This window comes from Manis pentadactyla, chromosome 16 (genome assembly GCF_030020395.1).
Source record: "Manis pentadactyla isolate mManPen7 chromosome 16, mManPen7.hap1, whole genome shotgun sequence".
NCBI lineage: Eukaryota > Metazoa > Chordata > Mammalia > Pholidota > Manidae > Manis > Manis pentadactyla.
This window is the reverse complement of record NC_080034.1, coordinates 20,121,508-20,148,715: the sequence shown is the minus strand read 5'-3', so window position 1 is coordinate 20,148,715 and position 27,208 is coordinate 20,121,508. Positions and strand designations below refer to the sequence as shown.

The 27,208-nt window shown below is 41.3% G+C and overlaps 1 protein-coding gene across 2 annotated transcripts; it reads right to left on the bottom strand.

Annotated features, from left to right (window-relative positions):
* Nucleotides 1-7,764: 7,764 nt before the first annotated feature.
* Nucleotides 7,765-26,738, bottom strand: KLHL31 (kelch like family member 31). Of its 2 annotated transcripts, XM_036916364.2 has the most exons (4): nucleotides 26,466-26,738; nucleotides 14,053-15,257; nucleotides 11,627-12,365; nucleotides 7,765-11,085 (listed from the first exon to the last, which is right to left on the bottom strand). In XM_036916364.2, the coding sequence occupies exons 2-3, from the start codon at nucleotides 15,222-15,224 to the stop codon at nucleotides 11,633-11,635; spliced, it is 1,905 nt and encodes a 634-aa protein (XP_036772259.1). In that variant the 5' UTR covers nucleotides 15,225-15,257; nucleotides 26,466-26,738; the 3' UTR covers nucleotides 7,765-11,085; nucleotides 11,627-11,632. The 2 variants fall into 2 exon arrangements, with proteins under 2 accessions (XP_036772259.1, XP_036772258.1); XM_036916363.2 differs by having other exon boundaries at nucleotides 7,765-12,365; nucleotides 26,466-26,737.
* Nucleotides 26,739-27,208: the final 470 nt, after the last annotated feature.

Here is a 27,208-nt window from a genome sequence, read left to right as displayed (position 1 = left end):
TAGAATACATATGAATAATTATTGTTTTTATGGAAACAGAGGCTCAAACCATTTGTTTAGCAAATGCTGTTATAAAGATGCCAGTCTTCCAATTCTCAGTGCAGACTGCTTTCCAAAGACCATAGAACAGGTAAGTAGAGGACAACCCTTGCTGAATTTATTGGCAAAATTCAAGAGAGGCAAGAGCATAGACTTTATAAAGCTCTTTGGCCATAGTACATCATTTGCAATAATGCTGCATTTCTAAGCGTTTTAAAAATTCAGCTCAAAGTTTACCTTTTTCACTCTGAGCCCTCCAGACAGATTTGCCACTCTTGGAGCAGGCCCTTGAGGCTCTGCCCATACCCCTCTAATTACTCATATTGCATCAGACAGCTGTAATTTGTTTACCTGTATGCCTCCCTAGCCTCACCTTCCTCGTCTCCCCACCCCTGGGGGACAGCGAGACAAGGTCTAGTCATCTTGGGCCTCTAGCACCTGGCAGGTTGCTAGATGTAACAAAAGCTGAAGAAGTGTCTTTATTTTTTCATAAAGGGAAAACTAATTTGGACTGCCTAACATTTAGAAACCCTTAAACAGTAAAGAATATCCCAAACAAAAGTGAAAAGGAAATTGAAAAATGAGGAACAAATGGTTGCAAAATGGCAAATCCACTAATCTAGGAATTATTAGTAATAAAAATGTTACTAAGCTTAGTTGCAGATGGTGGTGTTATTTGGGGTTGTGTGTTGTTTTAAAAACCAATAAAACTTTAAAAAATTTTACTTTTACAGATTTCTAATAACAGCTCATAGGGTATAGAAATGGTCTTTATTTTTTGAATATCTCCATTTGGTCATGTCAAAGATCAATGATGGTTAAGTAATAATGGACTTTGTATTTCAAGCAGGATACAATATTTATATGATCTATACTCTCCAGGATCCGCGGGTCTGGAACTAATGCACGTACAAGAATTATAACCACCATCTGTATTTGAAAACTACTACCTTAGGAATTGTAATTCTCTCGGACCTCAGTAAGAGCAAATGTGGCATCAATTAAATAATAGCGGCTGAACTGAAAAAAGAGATGAATCAAAATGACTTTTTAAGCAGAGAGAACACAGGCAAATCTCTGGTGGGCAAGTGCATGCAGGGGTCAGGTGCTCTGAAAGCTGAATCAAACTTGGCACGTGACCCTGGATTCCATAGCCCGCGCAGCTCAACCCTCCTCCTCCCCTGGACTTAATGATCAGGACGTGCCCGATCCTCTCAGGCCGGTGCCTGGGGCTGCTTGTTGAATAGCAGGGGCCTTAGTTTCTACTGGTGCTGCACAAATCACCCCAGCTTAGGGCCTCAAAGCAAGACCCGTTTCTGACCTTACGGTTTTGTAGGTTAGAAGTCTGGGTTACCTTGGCTGGTTTCTCGCCTCCAGATTGCACATCTAAGTGTTGACAGGATGGGCTCTTATGGAGACGCTCCTTCCAAGCTCATTCAGGTCGTTGCTGGCAAAGTCCAGCTCCTTGTAGGGCTGAGTCTTCATTCCCTTGTTTACTGCCTGCTGGGGGCCGGCTCTAGCTTCCAGGGGCCTTTCTTCCAGCTTTGCACGTGGACACCTCTGTGTCAGAGCCAGCAGTAGTGCAGTGGATCCTTCTCACACTTGGAAGCTCATGGACGGCCTCCTTTCTGCTGCGTCTCTCTGATTCTGGCAGGAGACATTTCTCTGCTTTTAAGGGCCCAGGTGATGAGATTGGGTCCACCTGGCTAATCCAGGCTCCCCTCCCACCTTAAGATCTACAACCTTAACTACATCTGTGAGTATCTTTTGCCTTGTAACATAACATATGCCCAGGATCCAGACATGAAGGTGTGGGCATTCATCAGCCCATTATAGGGCTGCTTGGGAAAACTAGAATTTAAAGTCGGCTTCAGATAATTGTTGCCTGTTGAGGTCATTTCCTTTTCTTCGTTTGTTGAGCTTTCTCTCAGTTGACCAAACTTGCAGCCAACTTTCTTGAGCTTTTATCCCATGGGAGATAATATAGCTTTCAAAGAAGGGAGTTGTTTATCATAATTCTTCCTCCAGGTCTCTAGCCACCTTCCTGTTGAAGTTGTGCATCCAGTTTAAACTGATACTTCCCTACATTTTAGGAATTTTTTTTTCTTCTATTTCTAAGAGGTAAATTACTTCCTCATTGGTTTTCTACTTCGAAGTTTCCATGTTCTTGATACAGTTCAGGCTGTGTTTGAAGTTTCAGGTGAAGCTCTTGAATCTCACCTTCTGATTGTGAATTTTTAGGTGTTGAAAGATGCTTGCTCAGTTTGGAAACTTTTCATTTGACCTGTAAGCTCTTCATTCATTAGATTTTATTCCAGTGATTTTTAAAAACTATTTTTCTCCTTCAAACACTTTAAAGGAAACACTTAGTCTAGCAGCACCAATGAGTCTCCTCCGTGCCCTCTTTTTGTCTAAGGTGCCATCGTCATCCGCGTACCTCTAACAGCTGGCATGTGTATGGTCTGCAGCTCAGTTTTGGTCAGAGAGTTTAACTGGCCTGCTTTGTCACTTACAACCTAGTGCACTTGGGCGGTTTGAGTTTTCAAGTATTTTTTCTGTTCTTTGATACCCTTTCCTTCCATTTCACTACTTCTTGGGAAAGCCGTTTCTGACTTCCCTGAAGATGAGTGTTTTCAGCCGACCATTCGTTCTTTCCCTCTGAGGTTGTTGCCCACTCTGCTGGGATGCCCTTACGGTATTTATGGGTTTAGAGGGATTTTGGTATATCTTCAAGTGACTGTGCGTCTGTCCTCGAAGGCGAGCCAACAGTACTCCTTGAAATGAAAGTTTAGGAGTTCTGCTTTCGATTATTCGTCAGGAAGACCTGCTGTATCCCCCATCCTCCTGCTGTCCCCACCAGTGAAGGGATGGTCTTGTTCAGACTCTTGTCCAGTGTTGCCAAGCGTGGTGCTTGTAGCTTCTGAGGACAGGCCTCCTCTGGAGGTGGCTCTAGGCCTTCAGTCTTGTAAACAGTCTGGTCTTCTCACCAACTTTACCATATTCTCCCCAACATCCCACACAGAGAGTCTTTCGGCTAGCTCTTTTCCCTTAAAGTACATGGGCCCTTTCTATAAAGAGCATGTACCAGGATCACCGGGGAACCCAGAGAGAACTGGGCATTGTCTCAGCATCCCAACAGACACCAGCAGAGTGTCTCCCAGCTCGCCCGGGATGACCAGCCAGATACTTTGTGGCAGTCAGCAGAACCTCTATGGTTCCAAAGGCTGCCACAGCTCAACCTCTGGGTGCTAGTACCCTGTGAGCCACAGTGGACTGCACGGAGCCCTGCAGAGTGTCCCACCTCTGACCCAAACAAGGGCCTGACATCCAGGAGAGACCATCAGGGGGAGTGGGAGAGGGGGAGCCAGGCTCTGGGAAACAGTCCTCTCTTTGCTCCACTCAAGCAATGAACAACTCCCTTCTTTGAGAGCTAGATTGACCATCCCCCATGGGATAAAAGCTCCAGAAAGTTGGTTGGAAGTTTTGTCAACTAGAAGGAAGCTCAACAAACTACGACTTTGGGCTGCAGGCATCCTGTCCCCAGGAGTCCCTCTATCTCTTATTCCTAAATCAGAAAAAGCCAGTGGGTGTCAGTGGGTAGGCTCCAGCTTCTTCAGGTTTCTCCCCATGGCCAGGAACATGGCTGCCCTCAGAATGTATTTAAAGAAATGACCATTACCTATTAGCTCGTTTAGCTGTCATGTAAGGTAAGGCGATGCAATCAGAGTGGCTATTAACCTCAGAATGTAAGCATGGAGTGACGTGATGAGGTACAGAGACATGTCTCTGTCTATCTTTCTCTCTCCTAGATGGCTTGAGTTGGAGCTGTGGTAAAAAAAAATACCACAGACCAGGTTACTTATTTATTTCTCACTATTCTGGAGGCTGGGAAGTCCAAGATCAGGGTGCCAGTATGCTTGGACTTGGGTGAAGACGCTCTTCCTGGTTTACAGATGGTGTTCTTATCTTTTGCATCCTCAAGTGCTGTACCAATACCATCACATTAGAGTTTCAACATAAGAATTTTGAGGGGGGACATGCAGTCCATAACAATACAAACAATATAGTTTTGTATATATATGTATATATATATACACACACAAAATTACAGATATATGACTAGTTTCAGCATCTTGCAGGTGTTTTAGTGCCTACTAAATATATATATACACACACACACCATTTGATAGAATATAAATACATCAATATAAATATATAGTCTATCAAGTGATGTATGTATGTATGTATGTATATATACAACTAAATATATTAAATAGATAATTTAAATACTGACACCAAGTATTTATTACTAAATAAATACACTAGTAAATGCAAGCAGTAAGTCATCATAGTTTTACCATTTCATTCATTCATTTACTCACTCAACAAAAAATATTAATCCCCTGATGTATACCAGGGATTGTTCTAGACACTGGAGGTACAGCAGTGAACAAGACAGAAAAGGGTCTGTCTCTTAAGGAACATATTCTAAAAGAGGTGGAGAACATACACAAGCCAGCAGCAAAATATCCAGCAGTGGTTAAGCTGGGATGCGGTGATGTGAATGACATGTGGTGCTAGGGAGGTGGGGCCGCCCGGCAGGAGCTGTAGTGACAGGGGAGCTGTGGCCCTGGTCAGAAGCACAGTGCTGAGGCCCTAGAAGGGCGGGGGCTGGGGGTGTGGGAAATGCCTCAGCCACTCTTTCGCCCTCTGCCGCCTTCTGATGCCTTCCATTGGACAAATACAGCCTATTGGCCAAAGGGTCTGGTTGGTGCTGTCTCTGGGGGTGAGCCTCCCAGGGCACAGAGCAGGGCAGAGAAAGACCAAGCATGATCAGGGGTGGAGGCCGGGAGAGAAAAGGCAGTAACCTCCAAATATAGTCAATTAGAAAATGTTTACCACTTCTACGCTCCTTGAAGGCAGGCTCTATGTTGGATCTGCTTTTCTTGTCCCCGCAGGACCTAGGGAGCATCAAACTTGGAGCCACATAAATCCTTAATAATTTAATTGCACTTTGTAGGGCTGGCTCTGCCTGATCTAAATGAGTGTGCTTCAGACATCAGAGTTTCCCCATGGGGATTCAGGCTCTTCACTGTCCCTGTGGAAACACAGCATCTTCTTCACGATGCTATTTCGGCAGAGTGCTTGTGCAGGGTTATGTTCAACGAACATTTGCTGAGCCAGGAAAGGATTCTTTTTGCATAAGGGATTTCCTTTGTTACGCACATGCAAAACTGTGATGGAGTAACACACTTCTCAACTTGGAACTCTGTAATAAATGGAACGGTTTCATAAAGGTTAGGGAAGAAGACTTGGGGGTCAGATTACAACCATTTCAATTTCCTTCTTCCTCTTTCCCTGAGGAATCCTCTCTTCTCATGATGATTAAGAATAGATGCCATGTATTTCTTCTTTCAGACTCTGCATAATGTGTTCTCTTCTACTCAGACCATGACAGCATTGGAACCTCCTGGTATGGCTCAACTGAGAGGAATTTGGTCACAGATGTATAATTTACAGTTAATATGGTTTTAGAAATGGTAAAATCAGGAAGAGTTCAAAGGATTCCAGAAACAGAAGGACAGAGAGGCCCAGGAAGGGAGGGATAAAGAGGATAATTCTGGTATTAGGTAGATTTCCCTGATGGTTTTTGGGGACCAGATTTATGCAAACAATCAAGACCTACAGAGTACATTTAATGTATGCTATAGACCTGTAAGGGCCCTGCATTGAGAAAAGGCTGCGAGATTGTCCAGACTTGTCCTTTAGAATAGAAAAGGCAAACTATGATAGGGGAGCTGAGTGCAAGTTTCAGGCCCAGGAAACAAGGAGAGGAGAGCACTTGCTCTGGTGCGATCAGATCCAGAGGGAGGCAGTTTACCTGGGAATCTCCTTGCTCCATGGACAACCAGGGAGGAAGATGTGAGCTGCGGTCTCCAAAATACAATCATTCATTGTGCAGACACAATGTTATAGGACAACTTTTCCTTTTTCTTCCGGGTTCTTATAAAGATGTTTTTCCCCGGCTCCCTTGCAGCTAGGTAGGGCTAATATGCCTAATTCTGGCCAAAGTGATGTAGGGGAATCAACATGGGTCACTTGAATATCTGGCCTACTAAGAATAGATACTACTCAGGTTCCCCCTCTAGCTGAGGGTACAGATATCCCCATGATGGAAAGTGAGCAGTTCTGAATGTGAAGCCTATGGTAAGAACATAAATTTGCAACTGCAGATGCACAAAGCAAACCAGCAGGCTAATGAGGCCTAAGCCTTCCTCTGTTCATACTGCTGGACATGTCCCTCCTCTGGGTTCATATTGCAATGCCGGCATGGGGTGGAGTGGAGAGAAGTGTGTTACTATAACCAAGATCTTGCTTCTTCCATTTTAATGTATCACCCCTTCTGGGCTGAATAATGGTAATTTTAATAGGCCTTTTTTTGAAAATTGCAATCTGGCTATGACTGAATCAAGGCAAAGTCTGAACAGTAGTTTTTCCAGGATGAGGCAGCCTGACGTTATAAGGTGCTTCTCTGAAAGCAATAAGGAAAGAATGCATACAGGATCTTGAGGCTAAGCCTGAGGATACTGCATCGATCCAAAGGTTTGGGCAAAATGACTTCCCATCCTCACCACTTTCTAAGAAGCATATCAGGTCTGAAACTGCTTAGAAGATTGGTGTTGGCATCAGGACCAACACATCTTACACTTATAAACCAGCCTGTGAATGTGGCTAGAAAGGAAAACAAAGGGGCTGAGTAGGATGTTTCCAGGGGTCATGGGTTGGAGTTCCTCCTTCCTGGAAGGCCTGTTCCTTTTCCTGAGATGGCCCTTCTAATGCTTGGGCATCTTTTTGTCTAGTCTTTCTACCAAGCTTGCCAAATATAGTATGTGCAAATGGTTATTAATCCCTAGATACAAACTAGAGTGCCATATTTGTGTCATTAAATAATTTCATGTGTGTTGTGAATTGGACAGATGGACTGGTGTGCGAATATGGGAGAGAGTGCAAACCCATAGGAAGCTTTGAGTTATGGGGAAGTTCAAAGAAAACTCAGATACTCTGGTGCACCTGGCTGGTATGCTCAAAACTGGGATTGTGGCACCAGTTGGTCTCTGCTTGGCAGGAGAATCTAGTCTCTTTACATGGTTACAGTTTGGAGAAGTTAAAGAAAAAGTATTGTTGCCATTTAGAATTTTCTAGAAATGACCAAGATGGCCTTAACTGAGTGTTATTATTTAACTACCAAATCAGATCCATGATGGTGCATCTTATGTTGGTTGCATTTCATTTGCTCATTTGGAAGGTGTAGTGAAAGAGACAGGCTGTGAGGGTTAAACTGTACAATACAATTTCATTTCCTAAAAAGTAATTTTGTTGCAAATATGAGGATATGAGCCTATGCCAGGTTGGCTGTGGTCAGGGTGGAGGGTAGAAAACCACCCTTTATCTGTGTCTTCTAAATGCTCAGGGCTGAGATAGACCAGATGTAGGTTTTTGAGTTACAAAGCCAGTCACCATTGATGTTTTAAACCTCTTTCTTTATTAGTCTTCAAGCTACTGGGATGGCTTTTCAGTTATTTGTCATTTCTTTTTTTCTTTTCTTATTCTTTTTTTTTTTTTTTGGTGTGTTTTGTTGAGGTGAATGATCATGAAAGAAAATAGAGGAAAAAAAAAAAAATGAAACCACCCCAATCACCACAGAATGGACACTTTAACACCTACCACATTTGATCATTGACTAAGCTCTTTTGAATGCAGCTTTATTGATAGTGATTCAGTTACAAACACTACATACATTTTAGTTTGTTGTTCCATAAATAGTACCAGAATGATTTAATTAAAAATTTTCCCTGAAATTTGCTGAATAAATAGAAGGTTATTAGGGGTATTCAAGACAAACATTTTACTTCAAATTCCCTGAGAAGGAAATTTAAATGGGCTTTACCTTCTGAATGTGCTGGTGGGTAAATCTTTAACATTTTAGAATCTTCCATTCTCATAAATACTATTGAGGAGTGTTTAGGAAACTATGCTCTAGTTTTTATTGGTATGAAAAGAAATACTGAAAAATAATTCCTTGCAGTGCTGCCTTGTGCTAGAGAACATATTCATCAGTGACTGGGGTGGGGAATCTAGCTTATTCAGAGAAGACTGATTCAGAAAAGAATGCAGAAAAATCATTTAGTGAAGATTATGTAAATTCATTTCTTGGTAACTCAAGGAAAATTAACAAAATGAAGTGATTTTAGTTCCTTTTATCCAGTAACCTGAAGATCTTTGGCCAGGATAACCAGGAAAAAATTGGCCTTTCAACACATATATTTTCAGGTAAACCTTTAGTTACATGCGTGTTTGTAAAATACACTTACTATAATTGCTGCTCTGCCTTCAGTCATAGAACCATGCAGGACATTCTCACTTCCTTATTACTGCAATTACACATCTTCACTCTTATCACTCACTACCATCTAATCATTGCTTAGAATTATATGAATCTATTCATAACCATTCTTACAACATAGGAAGTAACAATAAAACTCATTCAGTGCCTTGAAGGTGACTAGTGTATCAGGGATTACAACTGGGCACCAAAAGCCTAACTAATGGACTGACTACATTAAAGTCTTACTTCCTGGAGACTTTCTCATGAGGTCTCTGGCCCATTCAGCAAGAGAGCTTGAGTTTTATTATTTCAGCTACTGGGTAACAGGCTATTTCTCTGATACACTGAACTGATGCTTTTATTGAATCATCGGACTCTGGCATTACAAAAATAGTAAGTCCTTTTCCTTCAGAAAAATAAAAGGAGGTACAGAGTTGGAGCCTAGAACTTGGGAGCGTAACTGAATGTAACCTTAAAACACAATAAAAATAATTTTCCAGTTGGGAAACACAGAGCAACTGCTTCAATGGTTGGGTTAAAGAGCATGTTTCACTTACATGAAAGGCGACACACATTATTTTGATTCTGTATACTTTTGCGTCTCTCAATTGTCAGGGCAGGATGGTCCAGGATGTAACACTGTCACCAACCCCAATGTTCCGTGCTCCCTACAAGCTTGTTATGTTAGAAATTCTGGTATTCCAAATTCATTACTGGTGTTTATTTATTGACCTAACTGCTGAAGCATGAGAGAACAGCAGTGCACCCAGGAACCTGATAAGCCCAGATACGTCTATTTTCTGAGTCTTCAGATAAACAATGTAGAAATACATTAAATGGTAATCTCAAATGATTTATCCAGCTCTAACACATCTCCATTTCATCTCCAGAAAGCCACTGCCAAGTTTTAGCACAACCTATCTAATCAACTTCTGAAAGATGAAAAACCCTCCAGTTTCAGTATCTCTCCTCATTCTTCTATAATAAAATGTTACAAATAATTGATCCTTGTTTCAGTCCAAGCTTTAGATCCTCCACTTCACAATACATCTAGGAGCTCAACAGGAGACACATCTATTAGCATGCATCAAGGAATTATGTCTATTTGCCCACCTATGATCTATAATCCATAATAAATCACTTTTTTCTCTCAAAATTAACAGTATACTATAGGTGTCTCAGTTGTATGAGAATATATAGTTATACCAAATTAAAAGATGATACAGTCACCTTCACATGGGCTTTTTAAGTTGTGGCCAAATTTCTTAAAAATGAAACTTTTATTTTACCACTGATGCTGCAAGGACAAAAGGTTATCTATAGACTGCACATTGGTAACTTAAGAGCTTAATGATTTAACTTACTCCATAGCCTGGTTTCTCCCACAGCATTATTTTCCAGCTGGGCAATAAGGTGCCAAGGGATAGGAAGCCTTTTAGGTCTGCTCTGTACCGGGAGAAGCTCCTCATGCTTTGTGTAGGGTCAGGAAACAGCCCAGTGTTTTTCTATTGATAAGGTCTTGTTCTTAACTGACAGTGTCTTAGCCTTCACCCAAGTGTTATCATTAAACACGCAGAGATTAAACTTTTCATAAGGGGCAATGATATAAAATTGTTCCACAAAGTGTACTATATAAACCACTTTTCACAGTTGGAAGAAAATATTTTAAATATAAATCTTGTAATCTAGCAATAATCTATCAAACCAAGGGGGAAGAGGATGGGATTAATGAAAACCCAGTTTTATTTACATAGAGCTCATGTTTAGCTATTTAAATAATTTATTTTTCAAAATCCAATTGCACGTAACCCAAAAACGATAGGCCACTTTCTCTCCAAAACAAATTATCAAAGAATAAAGTGATAAATTATAAGAAAGGAAAATATGTACCATTTACTACAATCATTCCTTTGCTCTAAAACTTGGCAAACATATAAAAAAAATAAAGCAAGTGAATACACTTTAATTTACAAAGCTAATTTGGAGCTGACAAGGTTACAAATATATAACAGAATGGGCATATTTTAATATTTCCACGTAAAATGAATGTGTTACATTTTAAACTAAGAAATCAGGAGGATTGCTGTGGAATGGGAAACAATGGCATTTACCAACATGCGAACCCATTCATCTTGTTATTTATTGATAAATCCAAGAGTTCCAAATGTTTCCTTGACTCTCATCCATACAAAAGAGTGGAAGAAATCAAATTATTGTTATTGGTTGTACAACCTTCAGGCTGTATAAGCCTGAAGTTAACGATTGTTATGGACATAGCTATATTTTGTACTCCTCCTGGGGCTTACATTAGGGCCAAGGTTGCTTTTGACCATTTTGGTGTAGTTTTTAGGGTCGAGGAAGGTTGCCACGATCCTTGGAATTCCTTTTCCGGGGACAAGGATCAAAGTGTAAATACACCTAGGAGAAACGACAAAATGGTTCGAACCTACACCATAAACTGAATTACTGATATTAGTTCCTTCTCTGAGAGCAGGATTTTATGACGGGAAATGCACGGGGGCCAGAGGCTGGAGGAGGAAGGGAGTCGCAGATGAACGGAAGGGATCACGGCACAGTCCCGGCGTGGAATCCCCGTTACTTTCCAGGCAGACTTTGTGCTAAGCTTTATGACTTTGTCATTGGAAATTCTTTACTCAGTCCTGTGTAGGAAAAGAAACTACTTAAATACAGACTTAAAATCTCAAGTCTTTATGGATATAGGTGGATTTCCACTTTAAAACAAATGCATATTTTCAACTTCCTAAGGAAAAAAGAGGAAAAATATACTTTTGTATGTGAAATCGCTTACTCACATAAGCTTCACAAGTACTAAAGTGTAAAAAAAAAAAAAATCGCAAATGTGGGTGTCGACTCCATCTGAAAGAAACGTGCCACAGTGGGAGAGCGCCTCCAACGGGTTCTGCCTGCCGCCCAGTGGTCGCTGGGATAAATTGTTTCTTTTCTTTGTTGCTAATGGCCCTGTATTTAAAAAACAAAACAAAACAAAACGAAACAAAACGAAACAAAACAAAAACCTGACCCCGGTAGGTTTTGCCATGCCAGGAATTTAAACCATCAAGACACATGCCTCGATATACTGTGAAATACCCTCATTGTAGTAAATGCTATATATTCTCCTTTTCGCTCCCTCAGCGGTTAAGCACGAATACGTGTTTGCGCCTCCTGCGGCCCCGCGTCTACCTGGGTTCAGATGCTGACGGGCACGGAGGACACCGAGCTGGCTCGGGACTCCCGCGTCACGCTGTTGGGCATCGAGAGGGCGCAGCAGGACACGCCCACGGTGGCGTCGGGCAGCTCGTCGTCCTCCGCCCACTCGTTGAGCTCCGGGCTGAAGCACTGGATGCACTTCTTGTACTTCTTCTCGGCCTCGTTCCAGCCGCCGACCAGGTAGGCGCGGCCGTGCAGCGCCGAGGCGCCCGCCGTGCTCACGCCCACCAGCAGCGGCGCCGCGAGGCTCCACTGGCCGGTAGCCGGGCTGTAGCACTCCACCGTGAGCACGTCCACGCGCTCCCCGCGGGGCCCCACCTGGCTGCCCCCCATCACATACACCCTGCCGCCCAGCGTGAGCGCGCAGTGCCAGCCGCGGGGCGTGCTCAGCGCCGGCAGCTCCTGCCACGCGTCGCGGGCCGGCTCGTACGCGCACACCGAGCGCGAGTACGCGGCGCCCACGTACCCGCCGGTCACCAGCACGCGGCCATCGGCGACCGCGCTGGCGTGGCAGCAGCGGGCCACCTCCAGGGGCGCCTTCGGCTGCCACTGATTGGTGGCCGGCACGTAGCACTCCAGCGAGGCCAGGCTGCCTTCCGGATTGCGGCCGCCCACCGCGTAGAGGAGCCCGTTGAACACGCTCAGGCTGAAGTGCGTGCGCTTCTGGTTCATGCTGGCCAGGTGTATCCAGGTGTTGAAGCGGGGATCGTACCTGGAAATGGCAGAGGAAGCGTGACAGCCGGTTGGCTGCAGCCAGGGAGCCTGTGGTACGCTAACAGCCACAACGTGTGCATTCTAATACTCGACGGGCACGGAGGCTGCGGACCTAGCACAGCTCCTCACCTGGTGGCTGGTGTTTTTCTCAATGGGTAAAAAAATTTGACACTTGGGAAGGGCACGGCAGACGCTGGTGGCTCCCCTTCCTCTCGTTTATAAAAAACTTCATCAGGCCATGTGGAGAAGATCCCACAGAGATGGGCCCTCCAGTCCCGTCTTCATATTCAAATATCCATCATCCCGTAGGATTTAAGATGTGCGTGTGGGGAAGGGCGTGGGAGCTGACTGTGGCAATCAGTAAAGGAACGCTGCCACATCAAAGTCATTTCCACGTATCCTCAGCTCATTTTCACTGCTTAATTAATAAAGGTTTTCTCCATTTCTCAGGACTCCCTTTTTATTCATGCATGCACCCATCCTGGCCATTGCAAGGGTAAAGCTAAGTCACACAACCAAGGCTCCTATCATCTCTTTAGAATGAGATCAATGGAACTGAAGCCCAAAAGCATCAACAAAAGCCTAACTTTTGAGCTGTCTCTATTTTCTAGCACCTATTAGTAGGTAAGATTTTTTTTAGATTAGGGATATGTTTTTTCAGTGCTTACCATTACAGTTATTATATCATAAGCACTGAGATCAATACTGCATAAATTACTTCAGTACTAATAGTTGAGTTATAAGCAGTCATAGTAAAAGGATGCTTTCCTGCTTATAGTTCTGAAGTATTGTAAACGCAGGATTTACTTCTTGAGTTTGATGTTCATTCATCTGTGCCCCATTTAACCTCCAAATCAAAACTTAACTATAGCCATAAATTAAAGGCCAAAAATCAATTAATCGTTTGGATACATTTAAATGACAGATGCATACCTACAGTAAAATAATTAAAAAATATTTTTCATTATAGACTATAAATTTTCAGATCTTGCTCATTAGTTATGTTTGACTTTGTACTACTTCCATGATAAAAGCATGATTTCAGAACATTTCATATATGGAAGTTTAAAAACTACAGATATACAAAAACCACATGTCATTAGGATTCCATTTGCTGAAGGATTTATTATGCTTTTACTCTTACTACATGCATCAACTTTTTCTATGGTATTCAGTCTTCAAATAAATATTTAAAATTAGCTACCACATTTTTAATAATCTCATTCTATTTGCCACATATGAGTCTGACGGTCATCAGTAACAGTTAAAATAAAGTTTATATTATTTTAATCATTCTTACCACTCAGCATTAAAAACAAAATTTGTACCCAGTTTCTTTCAGAAAGGCCATGCATTGTGAAGAGCCCCTGACTGGAAATGAGAAAATGTAAAGTGCCACTTATTAGTGGTTTAGTTTCTCTGGGTATCAGATTTCTCACATGTAAAATCAGAATAAGCATAGCTTCCCTGCTCACTTCATAGGCTTACTCAGATATCTAGAGTGCATAATATATGTGAATGCACTTTATATAATGTGAAGTTTTGCATATATGTAATGTGGCATCATTACCATTGATATACTTAGCCAATGAACTAAGCTAACAGGCATGATTAATTTACTCCTATGTCAGGGCAATTTCCTCATAATATTGAACCACTCCAGTTCCTAATAAAGAGTCAAATACCTGCAGAAATTGCTGACTGCATGCTTGGCCTGATTTCTTGCATCATTCTGGTCTTCGCCACCGGCCACATAAAGAAATCCATCCATCACAGCCACGCACTGGTTAAAACTCTTGGCTGGCATTTCCGTAAGCTTGCTCCATCCATTTTCAGGGTCCCTATACAATACATCTCTACTAAGGGACTTCTCAGTAAGACCTGGACGTCCCCCAACAGTGACAAGGACTTGGCAACCCCCACGGATTCTTGTGCGCCTAGACTGCAAAGTGTTTTGGTGATATGGAAGTAAGTGGTAGTTCATAGCATCTACAAGGAGTTTGTGACAGTCAGCATCTTGCATCATTCTTGGTACGGACTGAACATAACTGACCAGGTCTTGCGCAGAGATGGTACCAAAGCGAATATTGCTCAAAAGATCTGCAGCATACTTAACTCTCTTTTCGTCAAATTCTAACCATTTCATTGCAATCTGGAATGCTACTATTTCAGAAGGCAACTGTAAGTCGTCATCTATAAGAAGTTCATTAATTTGTTCAAATGTAAGTTTCACAAACTGATCTGAATCTGAAAATTCAAGGAAGTTATCCCGGATAAATTTTTGGGCTGCTGTTTTTGCATTTTTCAGGGAGTAGGTTTCAGCAATGTTGACAACGTACATGCAATTCTCAACACTCATCTCTTGTATCAGAAAATCACTGCACATCTTTACAAGGGTATGGATCTGAAGATAAACGGCAGCAGAAATAATGCTTCCTATTGTATACAAGGAGAGAGTCAACTTTCCGGTGTAGGCATACGCAATGACAGTGGCCAGGCCCAGTGGTGAGATATCATTGAGATCCACCCTTTGAGTAGATGGGTTTTTCTTTAGGATGTTGTAAAAGTACTCACTGCATGAAGCCATCACTGACTTGTGGACGTCAAAGGATTTGGTTTTGGTGCCAATGACTAAGTCGCACAGGAAACTCTCTTGCCTCATTTTACTTAAACCTTCCAAGAGGTTGGGGCCATAAGAAGTGTCTGTTAATTCAGAAGAAATGCAGCTAAGGCCATTGCCTCCCTCCAGCAGCCCATTCAAAGCATTTAGTTTGTTTAGGGGGTTATCTTCTACAATTATGGTCATCTCATGGATATCTCCTTTGTTCTTTCTGGCAGTCTTCTTCTTGGGGGCCATGCTGGCAAACACACTGTCACAGGCAAGAACTTGCTAAAAAAAAAAAAAGAAAGGGCATGGTTTTATTTTAATTGTGCTTTCGACTTTGAAATGCTACATTGAGAAACTTTTCTTTTTTATAAGAGAATAGTTTTTTAATGGCATAATATAGACTAGCCTCAAAAATAGATTTAAAGACTTACATTAAACTAGCTGCACATTTTATTGGCAGTACACTTCACCACCAAGCACTGAAGATAATTCTAGAAAGATTTATATTATCAAATGAAACATTCCAAAAGCTATGTTGTCAAATAATTTTTACACCAAAAATGGCCAAATATTTTCTGATCTAGCTGTATGGTAATTATGGAATATGGAATAATAGTTAAACACCATTTGAAAGGCTTTGTTTACCCTCACAAAAAAGTGAATCGTAACTACTCAAGTTTTTCCTCAATACAATATTAACATTCAGGAATCCATGTAAAATGTAAAATACATTGTTGTGTGTGTGTGTACATATTATATATATGATATACAAATAGATTAAAAAACATAATGTGTCTGTATATATATATAAATACACATTAAAGTAAACGCGCATTTAAAAATCAATAGGTGAGGACTTGTAGTGATACATTAGTTCAATTGATTTCTACTCTATATATTCACTAAAATAACTTCACACATACACACACCTAGAAGGTAACTAGAACAAAACAGTAGTTTTTAAAAATCTTAGAGTAGGAAAGGACCTCTTACACATAACAAAAAATCCAGAAACCGTAAACAAAAATACTGAAACATCTGAATATTAAAGAATTGAAAATTTCTATAAGACAACACTGGCTATTTAAAAGATAAGCAACAGATTTGAAAGCAAATATTTGTAACATTTTTATTTTTGACAGATAAAAAGTTAGCTGAAATGATATTTAAAGAGCTCCTACAATTTATATGAATTAATTGACTAGGCGACCAGGTTGTTCAGAGGAAATAAAATACAGTTGATATGTATATATATTAAAAGCCAAACTAATAATAATCAGGAAACTCTCAACTGAAATCTGGAGATCCTTTTTATTTTTTGTGGTCAAATTTTGCTTATCAGATGGTTAAAATATTTTAAAATTTTCATAATATCAGATACTGATGTGGCATTCTCCATACTTTATTGATCAGAGTATAATTGATATTGTCCTTTGGATGATAATTTGGCAGCCTATCAAAAACAAAAACTATTTTTAAGCTTTGACACTAAAACTAAATCTAGGAATGTGCCTCATAGAGATGTATCCAGAAAGAGACACATTTATATGGATGCTCACGTATTAAGAATAGCAACCATTTTCCCATTATCAATATTATAAATACTTGAACCAGTTTTAAACCTGTGTGAAGTGTGGATTTAGCTCTGTAATGTAGTTCTGAACAGCTTTAGTATTAAATATAAACTTGAAATATAACTTTACCAAATATATACATAGCCCTTAAACTATGGTAGATTAAATGATTGTAGTCTTTCTCAAAAATTGAGCACAGTCATCAAAAGTCTGGACTTTTAAATGAGCTTCATTTACAATATTGTAGCATTTACTTTTTGGGGAGATTACTGGGGTTGCTTTTTTCTTCATTTTTAAAATAGAAAATCAGTATGTGTAATTCTACAATTCACAGTTTGATATATATCATTCCAGATAAGTGTATAGGCTTATACAAACTTACATCTGCATATTTTTGAGCAGTGGTGCACTGAGAAACCAATGCTCTAGTGGGAAAAAAGCCCTTATTTGTAGAGTGCTGATTTCTTAGATGCAAATACACTTTTCGTGCTATCCACTGCTTAACAACCAGATTCCCAAATTTCTGAAAATGTAACAGTTGGCTCTCATGAGCCAGTACAAGTCAGCTCCAACATACCACTGCGTGAAAACTTATACCAGGACAATTTTATGCTGTGAGATTCAGCAGTTTGCTCTTTTCACCTAGTGGTAAATCATATGCATCTTTCCTTATCAATACCAGCATAAATTTACCTCATTCTCTCTAATAGCTGCATAGTGTTCCACAGTAAGGATTATATGTATATAACATTCATTATTCTCCTGTTGTTGGACTTTCAGGTATTAGGTGCTCTATAGTTTTTTGATGGGCATGTGTGTGTTTGCATTTATGTATATGTGTCCTGAGAGGTAAAATTTGTGTTTGATCTCCCTTGAAATGTCTTCGATTTAATTACTGGAATGTATGTTAAAAAATTCTATAACCCTTCTATTGCGTTTGTCCCTATTTCTTTCCATGTAGAAGGAGAGTAACAAGTAGGTAGGGAACAGAGGGCTTCTGTCTTCTTCATTAAGCTCAAGTTGTCATATTCACATTTTTGTTTCCAAGGACTATAGCACATTTGTCCTACTTCACCCTTTCCTGCAAGAAACGCCAAGTGCATCCTTACCTCGTGAAACAGATTTTTGACCCACCATCACTTGAATCTTCAAATGCATTAGACTTATGTAGTGAGTGTTCCCTGGTTGGCTTTTTCTGGGGAAAAGTTTTTAAGTTTTGTTCTGCAAGCAGTTACCAGACACCTACTGCCATGTGGGCAACAATGTGCCAGGAATGACAGAGCAACACAATATGTAGTTTATGTGAGAAAGACAAGACACAACAAGTACAAAATAGCAACCAGAAACTACGTAAGCACAGCAGAGTAAATTAAAAAAACCAGTCTCTACCATTTAGAGTAGAAGCACAGTGTATATTTAGGAGATGTCTTGTCTATTTTCCCAGAAGAAGCCCTTTAGCTAATTTAAATTATGTAGATGTAGAGCTTATAACCAACCACTCATTGTTTTGGAGTAAATCCTGAACCTGAGTAGTAATCTGAGTGCTTCAGACGGCAATGCTAAATATTCTGTTCATCTATCATAAAAAGATTGCAGTAGGCCCACCCTATCCGTGGTTTCACTTCCTGTGGTCTCAGTTACCCATGGTCAACTGTGGTCTGGAAGCAGATGGTCCTCCTGACATATTGTCACAAGGTCAATAGCAGCCTAACACTACGTCACAAAGCCTACGTCATTCACCTCCCTTCATCTCATCAGGCGGGAAGTAACCTGTCTGGCTGCCACATCCAGAGAAGGCTGCCACATCATGAAAAGCAACCACGAGGAGCAGAAGGTGACAGTGACCCAGAATGAGAACCGGCAAATACCAACCAGGAGAGATTTCTAGAACAGGTAAACGTTTCTAAAGGACTTTAAAAAATATTAGGGAGAGAAATGGAATGTGTGCAGTTACATAGGTTGAAGAACAGATTATTTTAATTTTGGTAAGAATGACAAGGGTAACCCTGGAAGTCTAGAAAACTTGGGACGTTTGGTTGTAGGCTATGTAAGCCAAACAACAGATGACATGGAACAGACTGAAGTTGTGAACCTACACACTGATTCAAATTAAAGGGGCTCTTTTGCTGGGGTGATGTTAGGATGGGAACGTTTGCATATAATAAGAGTCTTGCTGGTCCTGGTAACAAAAGGTTTTTAGGAGAAGTAAGGATAGGAGGGAGACGGTCATTAGAAGTTGAGGAAATCCATGTGAAACGTGCTGAAGTCTTGAGGGAGACACTTGGGCAGCTAATATTAGGCCAATACATAGAGAATGTCAGATGCCTGGAAGGGTTTGAACTTGCTAAGATAGGATGCAGTGAGGAAGGATCAAGAAACATCCAAGGGAGAAGGCAACCTGAGGCCCTAGGGAAATCAGTGAAGCTCTCCCACGCCTTCCCCCTCCTATTTCCTGCTGCCATGCTCTCTTCCCTCCATTGTCTACCTTCCTGCTGCCCCTAGTGTTCCCTTGCAAACATGCAGGCCCCTTTCTTTATCTGAACCCTCTTACCCTGTCCCATTTTTGGAGGCCCTCCTGGTGGTACATTAGCTGGTCTGACAAATGGTCCAAGGTAATCAATTGAAGGCAAATCTACTCTTCTTCCTAGATAACATGCTTTTTGTTTGTTTGTTTGTTTGTTTTATCAATGCCCTTCTATGATTCACATCCAAATTTCTAACAGAGTAGTCACTGTGAAATATATACTTGTACACACACACACACACACACACATATAATTTTATTGTATAAATATTTTAAATATGAAATAATTTAATCTTAATGGTATTTTAAATATTTTAAATGTATTTACATATTAAATATATATCTAATAAGAGAGGGCTTTTAGAGCCCTCAAAGTCACTTTGCAGAGTTAACTGGCTTCTCTAGCTCTCTCTAGGGGAGGTAGGAGGGACAGCCCGGAGGCCGTTAAGAGACTATTGAAATCAGAGCCTGCAGACAACTTCCTGGTGGCCGTATTTCCCAGATGTGCTCATACTAGAGCACATCTTTCTTTACTAGATGTGCCACCACATTTCATTTCTAGGTCTGCACCTCAGAGGTGAGACTGCATCCATCTGCTCGGGTGCTCTCAGCCTGTGCCAGGCCCCTCAGAGGGTGCTGCCGATCAGGGTCACTCTGAAGCTGAGCCATCCGAGGCTGTCCTCTAGGCTGCAGAGACGGCCACCGGCTCCTGTCCTGACAAATGTTCCTCCGCCTCCTCTCCGTCCTGTGTGTGGCTCCAGCCACTGCTTATCTCAGTGGCAGGAGGACTGCAGGCCAGTAAGAATGGGAAGGGCAGCTGCACTGTGAGCTGGGCCCTACGGGACAGAGCAGCTTCCTCACTGCGGGGGATCAGAACCCCAGAGGCTCCGTTCTCACCGAGCAGACAGGGAAGCCTGTGACTGTCTCTCCAGGCCTCTCCCCGGGGTCTTTTCTGGTGACTGCAGACAGACAAGGCCTGTTACATTGGGGAACACACACACACACACACACACACACCACTCACCAGGCTACTTGACCAACCAGCATTCCCCCACAATCACATGTAAATGAAGAGGAAGGGCAGCTTTAAAGGGAAAGTGATGGAAGGGCAGCCTTAGGAGCAGATGTGTAGAAGCAAGGTGGAATGAATTAATTCACTTCCGTTATTCATGTGGTCATGGTGCTGGGCTCTGAGGCTGACTGTAGGGGCTAATAGAGGCTGATGAGAAAAGAAATGAATATTAACAAAAATGCCTCACTTGGTCCCTAGGTCTTACGTGAATACGTCGTCAAAAGCAATTTGTACAGGAATTCTAACTATTTATTCTACAGTTACACAAATGTTCACTCTGCATCCCTGGGTCATATTGTAAGTGATCACCAATGATGTTCACAATGACAGTCAAAATCTGGCCTTGAGAAGGAGGTGTTAGAAAAGCAAGTTGCTTCTCTCGGGAAGACTCATGACAGAAGATGATCAGCAAAAAAAAAAAAAAAACCCCAACAAAGATCCACGCACTGCCACAGGTGTAGATGCACTCATCCCACCAGTTCCTGGACTTGCCATGGGAATGATGAAGGAGATATCTAAGCTGGCCTGTGCATACAGTAAAACAACAAATTGGACTGGATCTATACTGTTGGAACTCAACCAAGAATTAGGAGAAGTGCAAATTGTAGCGCTCCAAAGTCTTACAACCACAGACTATTTACTGTTAAAAGAACATATGGGATGTGAACAGTCCCCAGGAATGGGTTGTTCTAATTTATCTGAATTCTCTCAGACTGTTCAAGTTCAGTTGGACAATATCCACCATATCATAGATAAGTTTTCATAAATGCCTAAGGTGCCTAACTAGTTTTCTTGGTTTCACTGGAGATGGCTGGTAATTACAGGTATGCTTTGGTTATGTAACTATATTCCTATTATGTTAATGTGTGTGCACAATTTAATTAGTAGTTTAAAACCTATCCATGCTGAAGTTACTCTACAAGAAGATATGTCAAAGAAATAATCAATCTTCCCAGGTTTTCTTCTCCCTGCTACTTCTATAGCTTTTCTTCTTCCTACCTAATCACAACCTTTAAATAGAACTCGTGCCACATGTCGAATTTACCGAGTATCATAATTCTTCCAAGTGGTAAAGACACCTCAAGACAAATGCTGGATATAGAAGCCACAGGGCATAAATATGCAAAGAAGTAAAAAGCTAACCTTTTCAAACAATAAGGCTTCTCTCTCACTTACCAACTTAACATTTCCCTGTATGGCCCCGGAAGATGACTGGTTAGCCAGAGACGGGTAAGATTCCTCAAGGGAGGAACAACCTAAGACAGGCACAGTTGCAGGGGGGCCATCAGGTGAGAAATTGGGGATCAACAGAGGTGAGGCTTAGAACCTCACCCCCCTGTTCTGAGAGAAATCTGCATACGTGGATGTTTCATTGCCCTTGTCTAGCTTGGATTAACACATAGTCTACAGGCACACACCTGATCATCTACATTTGCTCTCTTACAACACTAAACTATGTTTTCTACCTTTATCTCGTATCTACCTACCACTTCAGCATTTTATTAAAAATAATAATAATAGAGAAATGTGGTATCCACATATAAATCAAGTTTAAAAATCAAATGAATATTCATATTTGAACTGACTGTTTATAGTTCATAATGCATGAACAAAACCGAAAGCTTCTGTGATGACTGCCCTTGTACTGTTCACCATGTAACTTATTCACTATGTAAGAATTTGTGCTCCATGTAAGAACTTGTTCGTTATGCATCAGAAGATTGGAGACTGACGAAAATTAGGCTTGGGGTGGATTAATGATTGTGCATTGAGTATTGACCCCCCTATACAGAAATTTATTGTTGTTAACAACTATTTGATCAATAAATATGAGAGATGCCCTCACAAAATATATATATATATATATATATATAATATATATATATATATATATATAAATAGACTTCCAATTGTAAAATAAATAAGTAACCGGGATGTAATGTATAGCATAAGGAATATAGTCAAAATATTGTAACAACTTGGTATGGTGATAGCTGGTACCTAGAATTATCATGTATATGAATGTTGAATCACTGTGTTGTACACCTGAAACTAATGTAATGTAATACTGTGTGTCAACTACCCTTCAATAAAAAAAAAAAAAAAAAAAAAACCAAAAAAAAAAAAAGAAAAGCAAGTTGCTTTTATATGTTCATATATAATCTAGAGTATAATATTAACCTAGACATTGAGTAATAAATTCTGAAAGCATTCCATTCTTATTGATTCAATCACGTATTAACACAGAGTTAGTTGCATGAGGGTTTTACTTACTGGGTTTTTTACAGTTTTTTTCTTTTTCTTTGGAACTGAGTGAGTGCCTTGTGACCAGCTGCTCAGGGACTCCCCAGGCTTGGTAGCCAGGCACTGCCATGGGTACCACACCCGCGGGAGGGCCTTGAGCAGGTCATGGTCTGTGTGGTGAGCTCAGCCTTCGCTGCCCTTGGCTGGAAGAGAGTTTCAAGAATGTTTTTCCACCTTTCTTAAAGTACGAAAGGCTTGAAAAACAAATCCTACCATTTGCAACAACATGGATGGAGCTAGAAGGTATTATGCTCCGTGAAATAAGCCAGGCGGAGAAAGACAAGTACCAGATGATTCCACTCACTTGCAGAGGATAACAACAGAGCAAAACGGAAAGAACAGAACAGCAGTAGACTAACAGACTCCAAGAAGGGACTAGCAGTTACCAAAGGGAAGAGGTTGGGGAGGGCAGGTGGGGAGGGACAGAGAAGGGGATCAAGGGGCATTATAATTGGCATGCATAGTATAGGTAGGTCACAGGGAAGGCCATACAGCACAGAGAAGACAAGTAATGACTCTATAGCATCTTACTACACTGATGGACAATGATTGCAATGGGGTGGGAAGGACTTGATAATATGGGTGATGTTGAAACCACAATGTGGCTCATGTGAAACCCTTATAAAACTGTATATCAATGATACCTTAATTAAAAAAAAAGCACAACAAAGCTTGATTCTCCCTCCATACCCAGGGGGATGCTAGTGAGCTGCCCGGATCAAAGGGAAGAGTTTTACATGTCACTCGGGGCGTTGGTAGTGGTTTGCACTCTTCTCAGGGCTTCTACCATAGTGGGACTCTGGGAAGAGAAGCAGGTCCAGCCACAGCAGCTGTGGAGGTATAATGGGATGAGCAGCTATTTGGAGGCACTGCTAGTTCCTTCCTGTCCCTCCCCTTTTTGGGTAAAGAGACTTTCAAGACTTACATCAAAGGGTTGTAGAAGGCTCCCTATGCTACCGGAGCTATCCCTTCATTCTGTGGACAGGACCCAGAGAATTCTCTTTCTCAGTCATGGACGCCACAGCCTCCTTTCCTCTCTGCTCCATCCACTATCCCCCAGAGCAGCTTCTTGGGTTCTCTGGAAGAGTTGCCCACTAGAAACCAGGCAGAAGGATTACAGAGGTTCATTCCATGCTCTCCTCCCACTGCCCACAGCAGATCCTGGCTCTTCTGTCATTTCTATTATGAGTGTCATGTATTCAGCATCTGATAAATAGCTGGGCAGTTATATGAACCATCACATTTTTCCTCATTTTTTGTATTTGCCAAACTAAGTACTCTAATAATTAATTTCCAAACATAACAGACCAAGCATGAATCTATATTGTGTATTAAATGTAAATTGTTACCTCCATTTCTACCAAAAACAATGATGATACAGCTAGCATTTATTAATTGAGGGCTTCCTGTGAGCTGAGTCCCAGGTGAAGCACTTTACATGATTTTATTTTTTTAATTGAAGCATCACTGAAATCCTAAAAGGTAGGTTATATTATGTTGATTTTACAAATGGAGAAATTAAGGTTCAGGGAGAGTATATAAAACTTATCCAAGATCACACTAATGTGGGATGTGTAGTGGAGCAAAGATTCAAGCTCACACTGAGCCCTGACCCCCTATATTGCCTCCCTTACATCTGTAGTGGGTTAAAAATGTTTGCTATTTCCAACATGAGCAGAGAGAGACTGAGGGAGAACTGGGGTTTATAAAATCAAAATTTGAATATGGAGAACATGAAATGGTTCTTTATAACACACACTGAAATAAAAGAGCTGCCCCTTTGAATGTAATGTAAATCTGGGGACAAATAGAGCCTGTGCATTTCTGTACCCTATTAGGGTATGTAATAAGGATATGAAATTCTAAAAGGTTGGGTAAGCCAAAAATAGACATAGGTTCAAGCAGATCTTGCTTGAATTTGTTGGTCAGAGAATCAAGCACTTCCTACTACATGTTAGGTTGAATATGAAATTATCAATTTTTGTTTAAAAACAAGTATGAATTTCATATGGTTCAACATGGTTCAACTTGGCTAGAGGCCTGTGCCTGGCTTTTATCTATAAAGTATACAGAAACTGTACATAAAGTTAACTATAAATCTGTTCTCCAAGCATGGATATAGGATATAAGGACCCAGGGCTAAAATGTTTGGTTTTGATTTTGCTGAGAGTTCTAGAAAAACAGCTCTTTCTCTTTCCTAGTCTTTTGTGCATGTATGCTTTGGGGTGGGGGCGTGGAGGGGGGTGACTGGAAATGTAGCTTCTCAGACTAATGCCTCCTTGGCTGTCACAGAACTGGAAGTTGGGTTTGGGTATTCCTTTTGCTCCAACTATCTGGTAGATCTGTGGCAGTACATCCAGCCTTTTAGGATTTCAGTTGAATGAACTGTCAAATGAGCGATTATGCCTTTTAGTTCTCAAATTTTACAGAGTTAAGAATAAACAGCCGGCTTTTGCTGTGAGAATTGTCAAAGTCTGGTCCTTATCACCTCTCCCCTCAATATGGCCTTTTAGAACCCTAGAACCAACTCATTATCAATATGGAAAACCCAAATGAGACAAGAGATTCTCTGCCTGGGAGTCACCTGTCTGGGTCTGGGTTGCTAGGTTTAGCAAATAAAAATACAAACAGTACAGTTAAATTTGAATTTCAGATAAACCATGATCATATTTTAGTATATCTCATGCAATACTTGAGACATACTTACACTAAAAACTGGTTTGTGGTTTATCTGAAATTCAAATGTAGCTGGGGGTCCTGTATTTTATCTGGCAATCCTGCTCTAGGTGAGCCCATGAATTCCATGAAATTTTGTGGAATATTATGAGACATGTTCATGGGTATTTATCTGTTGAGTGGGCCTACAGCTTTCGTGAGTCTACTAAAAAGGTCCATAACCCAAAATAGACCCAGAACCATTGGACTGAGAATGATGCTGCCAAGATACGGTAACATAATTCTGCCCTCTTCTGTGAGTGGCAAGTCTATGAGAAAGTACCACACTCACATCAAATTCCTCCTGGCCTGATCTTAGATAAAAACTCCTAGAACTGATTATAGAAAATAATTGTCACTTCATATTCGAGAACATTTTCTTGCTTGTGGCCCTCCACCTTTGCCTTTTGGGAAAGACTGAAAAACTATGTGTGCTCAAGTGTCACTGTCACTCGCATGCCAGAATGAGCTGGGATCCCAGAATGTCTTCTTGCCAAAGGGACGAATCAGCTGCGCCTTCTCCCTGCTCCTGCCACATTCCGGTCGCTGCATCTGTCCCGGCTCATCAGCACGGATTCCCGAAATAGAAACACTCCAGCCTGTCCTGCTTGCCATTTTAAGTTAAGTCCAACTTAAGGGGGGGTTTTCCACTTCACTGTTTCATTTCTAACATGATTTCCAATATAAAACACATGCCAGTATAACCATATTTCACACTTAGAACAAAAACCTGTTTTATAGGTAAATTAAAAATTTGTTCTTTTTATAGGCAGTTTTTTCTATTTCACCAATAGATTATATTTTGGGGGATTCAGAACTGATTTTTGTGCTACCAATGTAGTTAAAAATGATTATATCTTATCGAAACTTATCAGGCACCAAACAATTACATGGTTCCTGATAAAAATGTAGACAGAATTCTAAACTTTGTGAACAAAATCTAAGAAGTTTATTTTCCCTCCCTTCTCCATAAAATAGAGAAATAAAAACATGCTGTAGGCTTTAGAGACTTAAAATTATTACTAGAAATCAATAATTTTGCTCTTTAAAGGCTTCCTTCTCATGTTTTTCTATTACTATGACATTTCTCCTAATCTATCACATTCCTTAGGTTTCCAGAAAATGTTTTCTGGCTCCCAATTTCAAATCAGGGACACGAGCAATCTGACCCCACCGTAGACTGCTGTCCGTGTAACAGCTCCATGCTGTGAACACTCAGGTACCCCACCCCCTTGCACGCCCCCCATACACACCCCAGAATCCAGACGACAGGAATGGAGAGTGTGGCTCCAGCTCCTTACCCTCCTGTTTGAAGGGGTGCCCCTGACTCTGGTGATGGAGTTTCAGCAGCAGTCTCCTCTGGGAAGCAATCTGGGGAGAGAGAAAGAGGGAGAAGGAACTTCCGGTGGGGAGCCACCAGCAGCCACCTGACAGGTCCCAGCAGCAGCAATTTGTAGAGTGACCCTTGCCGTCCTACCGGATAAGGCCCTGGAGGCTGCGCTCTGGCCCGCCCAGAGCCGCCTGTGAGCCTTCCTCTCCCTCTTTGGCCTCCAACTCTGGGCCACCCGGGTCCACAGGGAGGAGCTCTGGCTGGTGGAGAGGGGTTGGGTTTCTTGACCTAACCAGTTGTTAAAAAAAAAAAAAAAAAAGGCAAGAGTTCAGTCAGCCTAGGGCAGAGGAAAGGAAATTAATGAGTTGGGTATTTAATTGTCAGAAGCAGGGATTAGAGTGTATATACTTGGTAAGAAGCAGGGAAGGTTGCAGATAAAAATTAGCTTCTAGAAAGGTAAATAGCCTGGTCACCTCAGGTCCTTTGAAAAGACTGAGCTTATAAATAGACTGTACTTCAGAAGAGGAGCACATGCTTAGGAGGACAAAGTGCTTTCCATGGTCCCTCATATATGGCAGCGGCATCATTAGAGTTAACGTACAGCTCCCAAGAGCGAGGTTTCCCACCAGTCCTTGATTGTCCAGTGATCCACAGGGAAGGCTGTGACTAACACACACTCTAGCATACACGCAGGTGGGGGAAGTGTCTACTTGG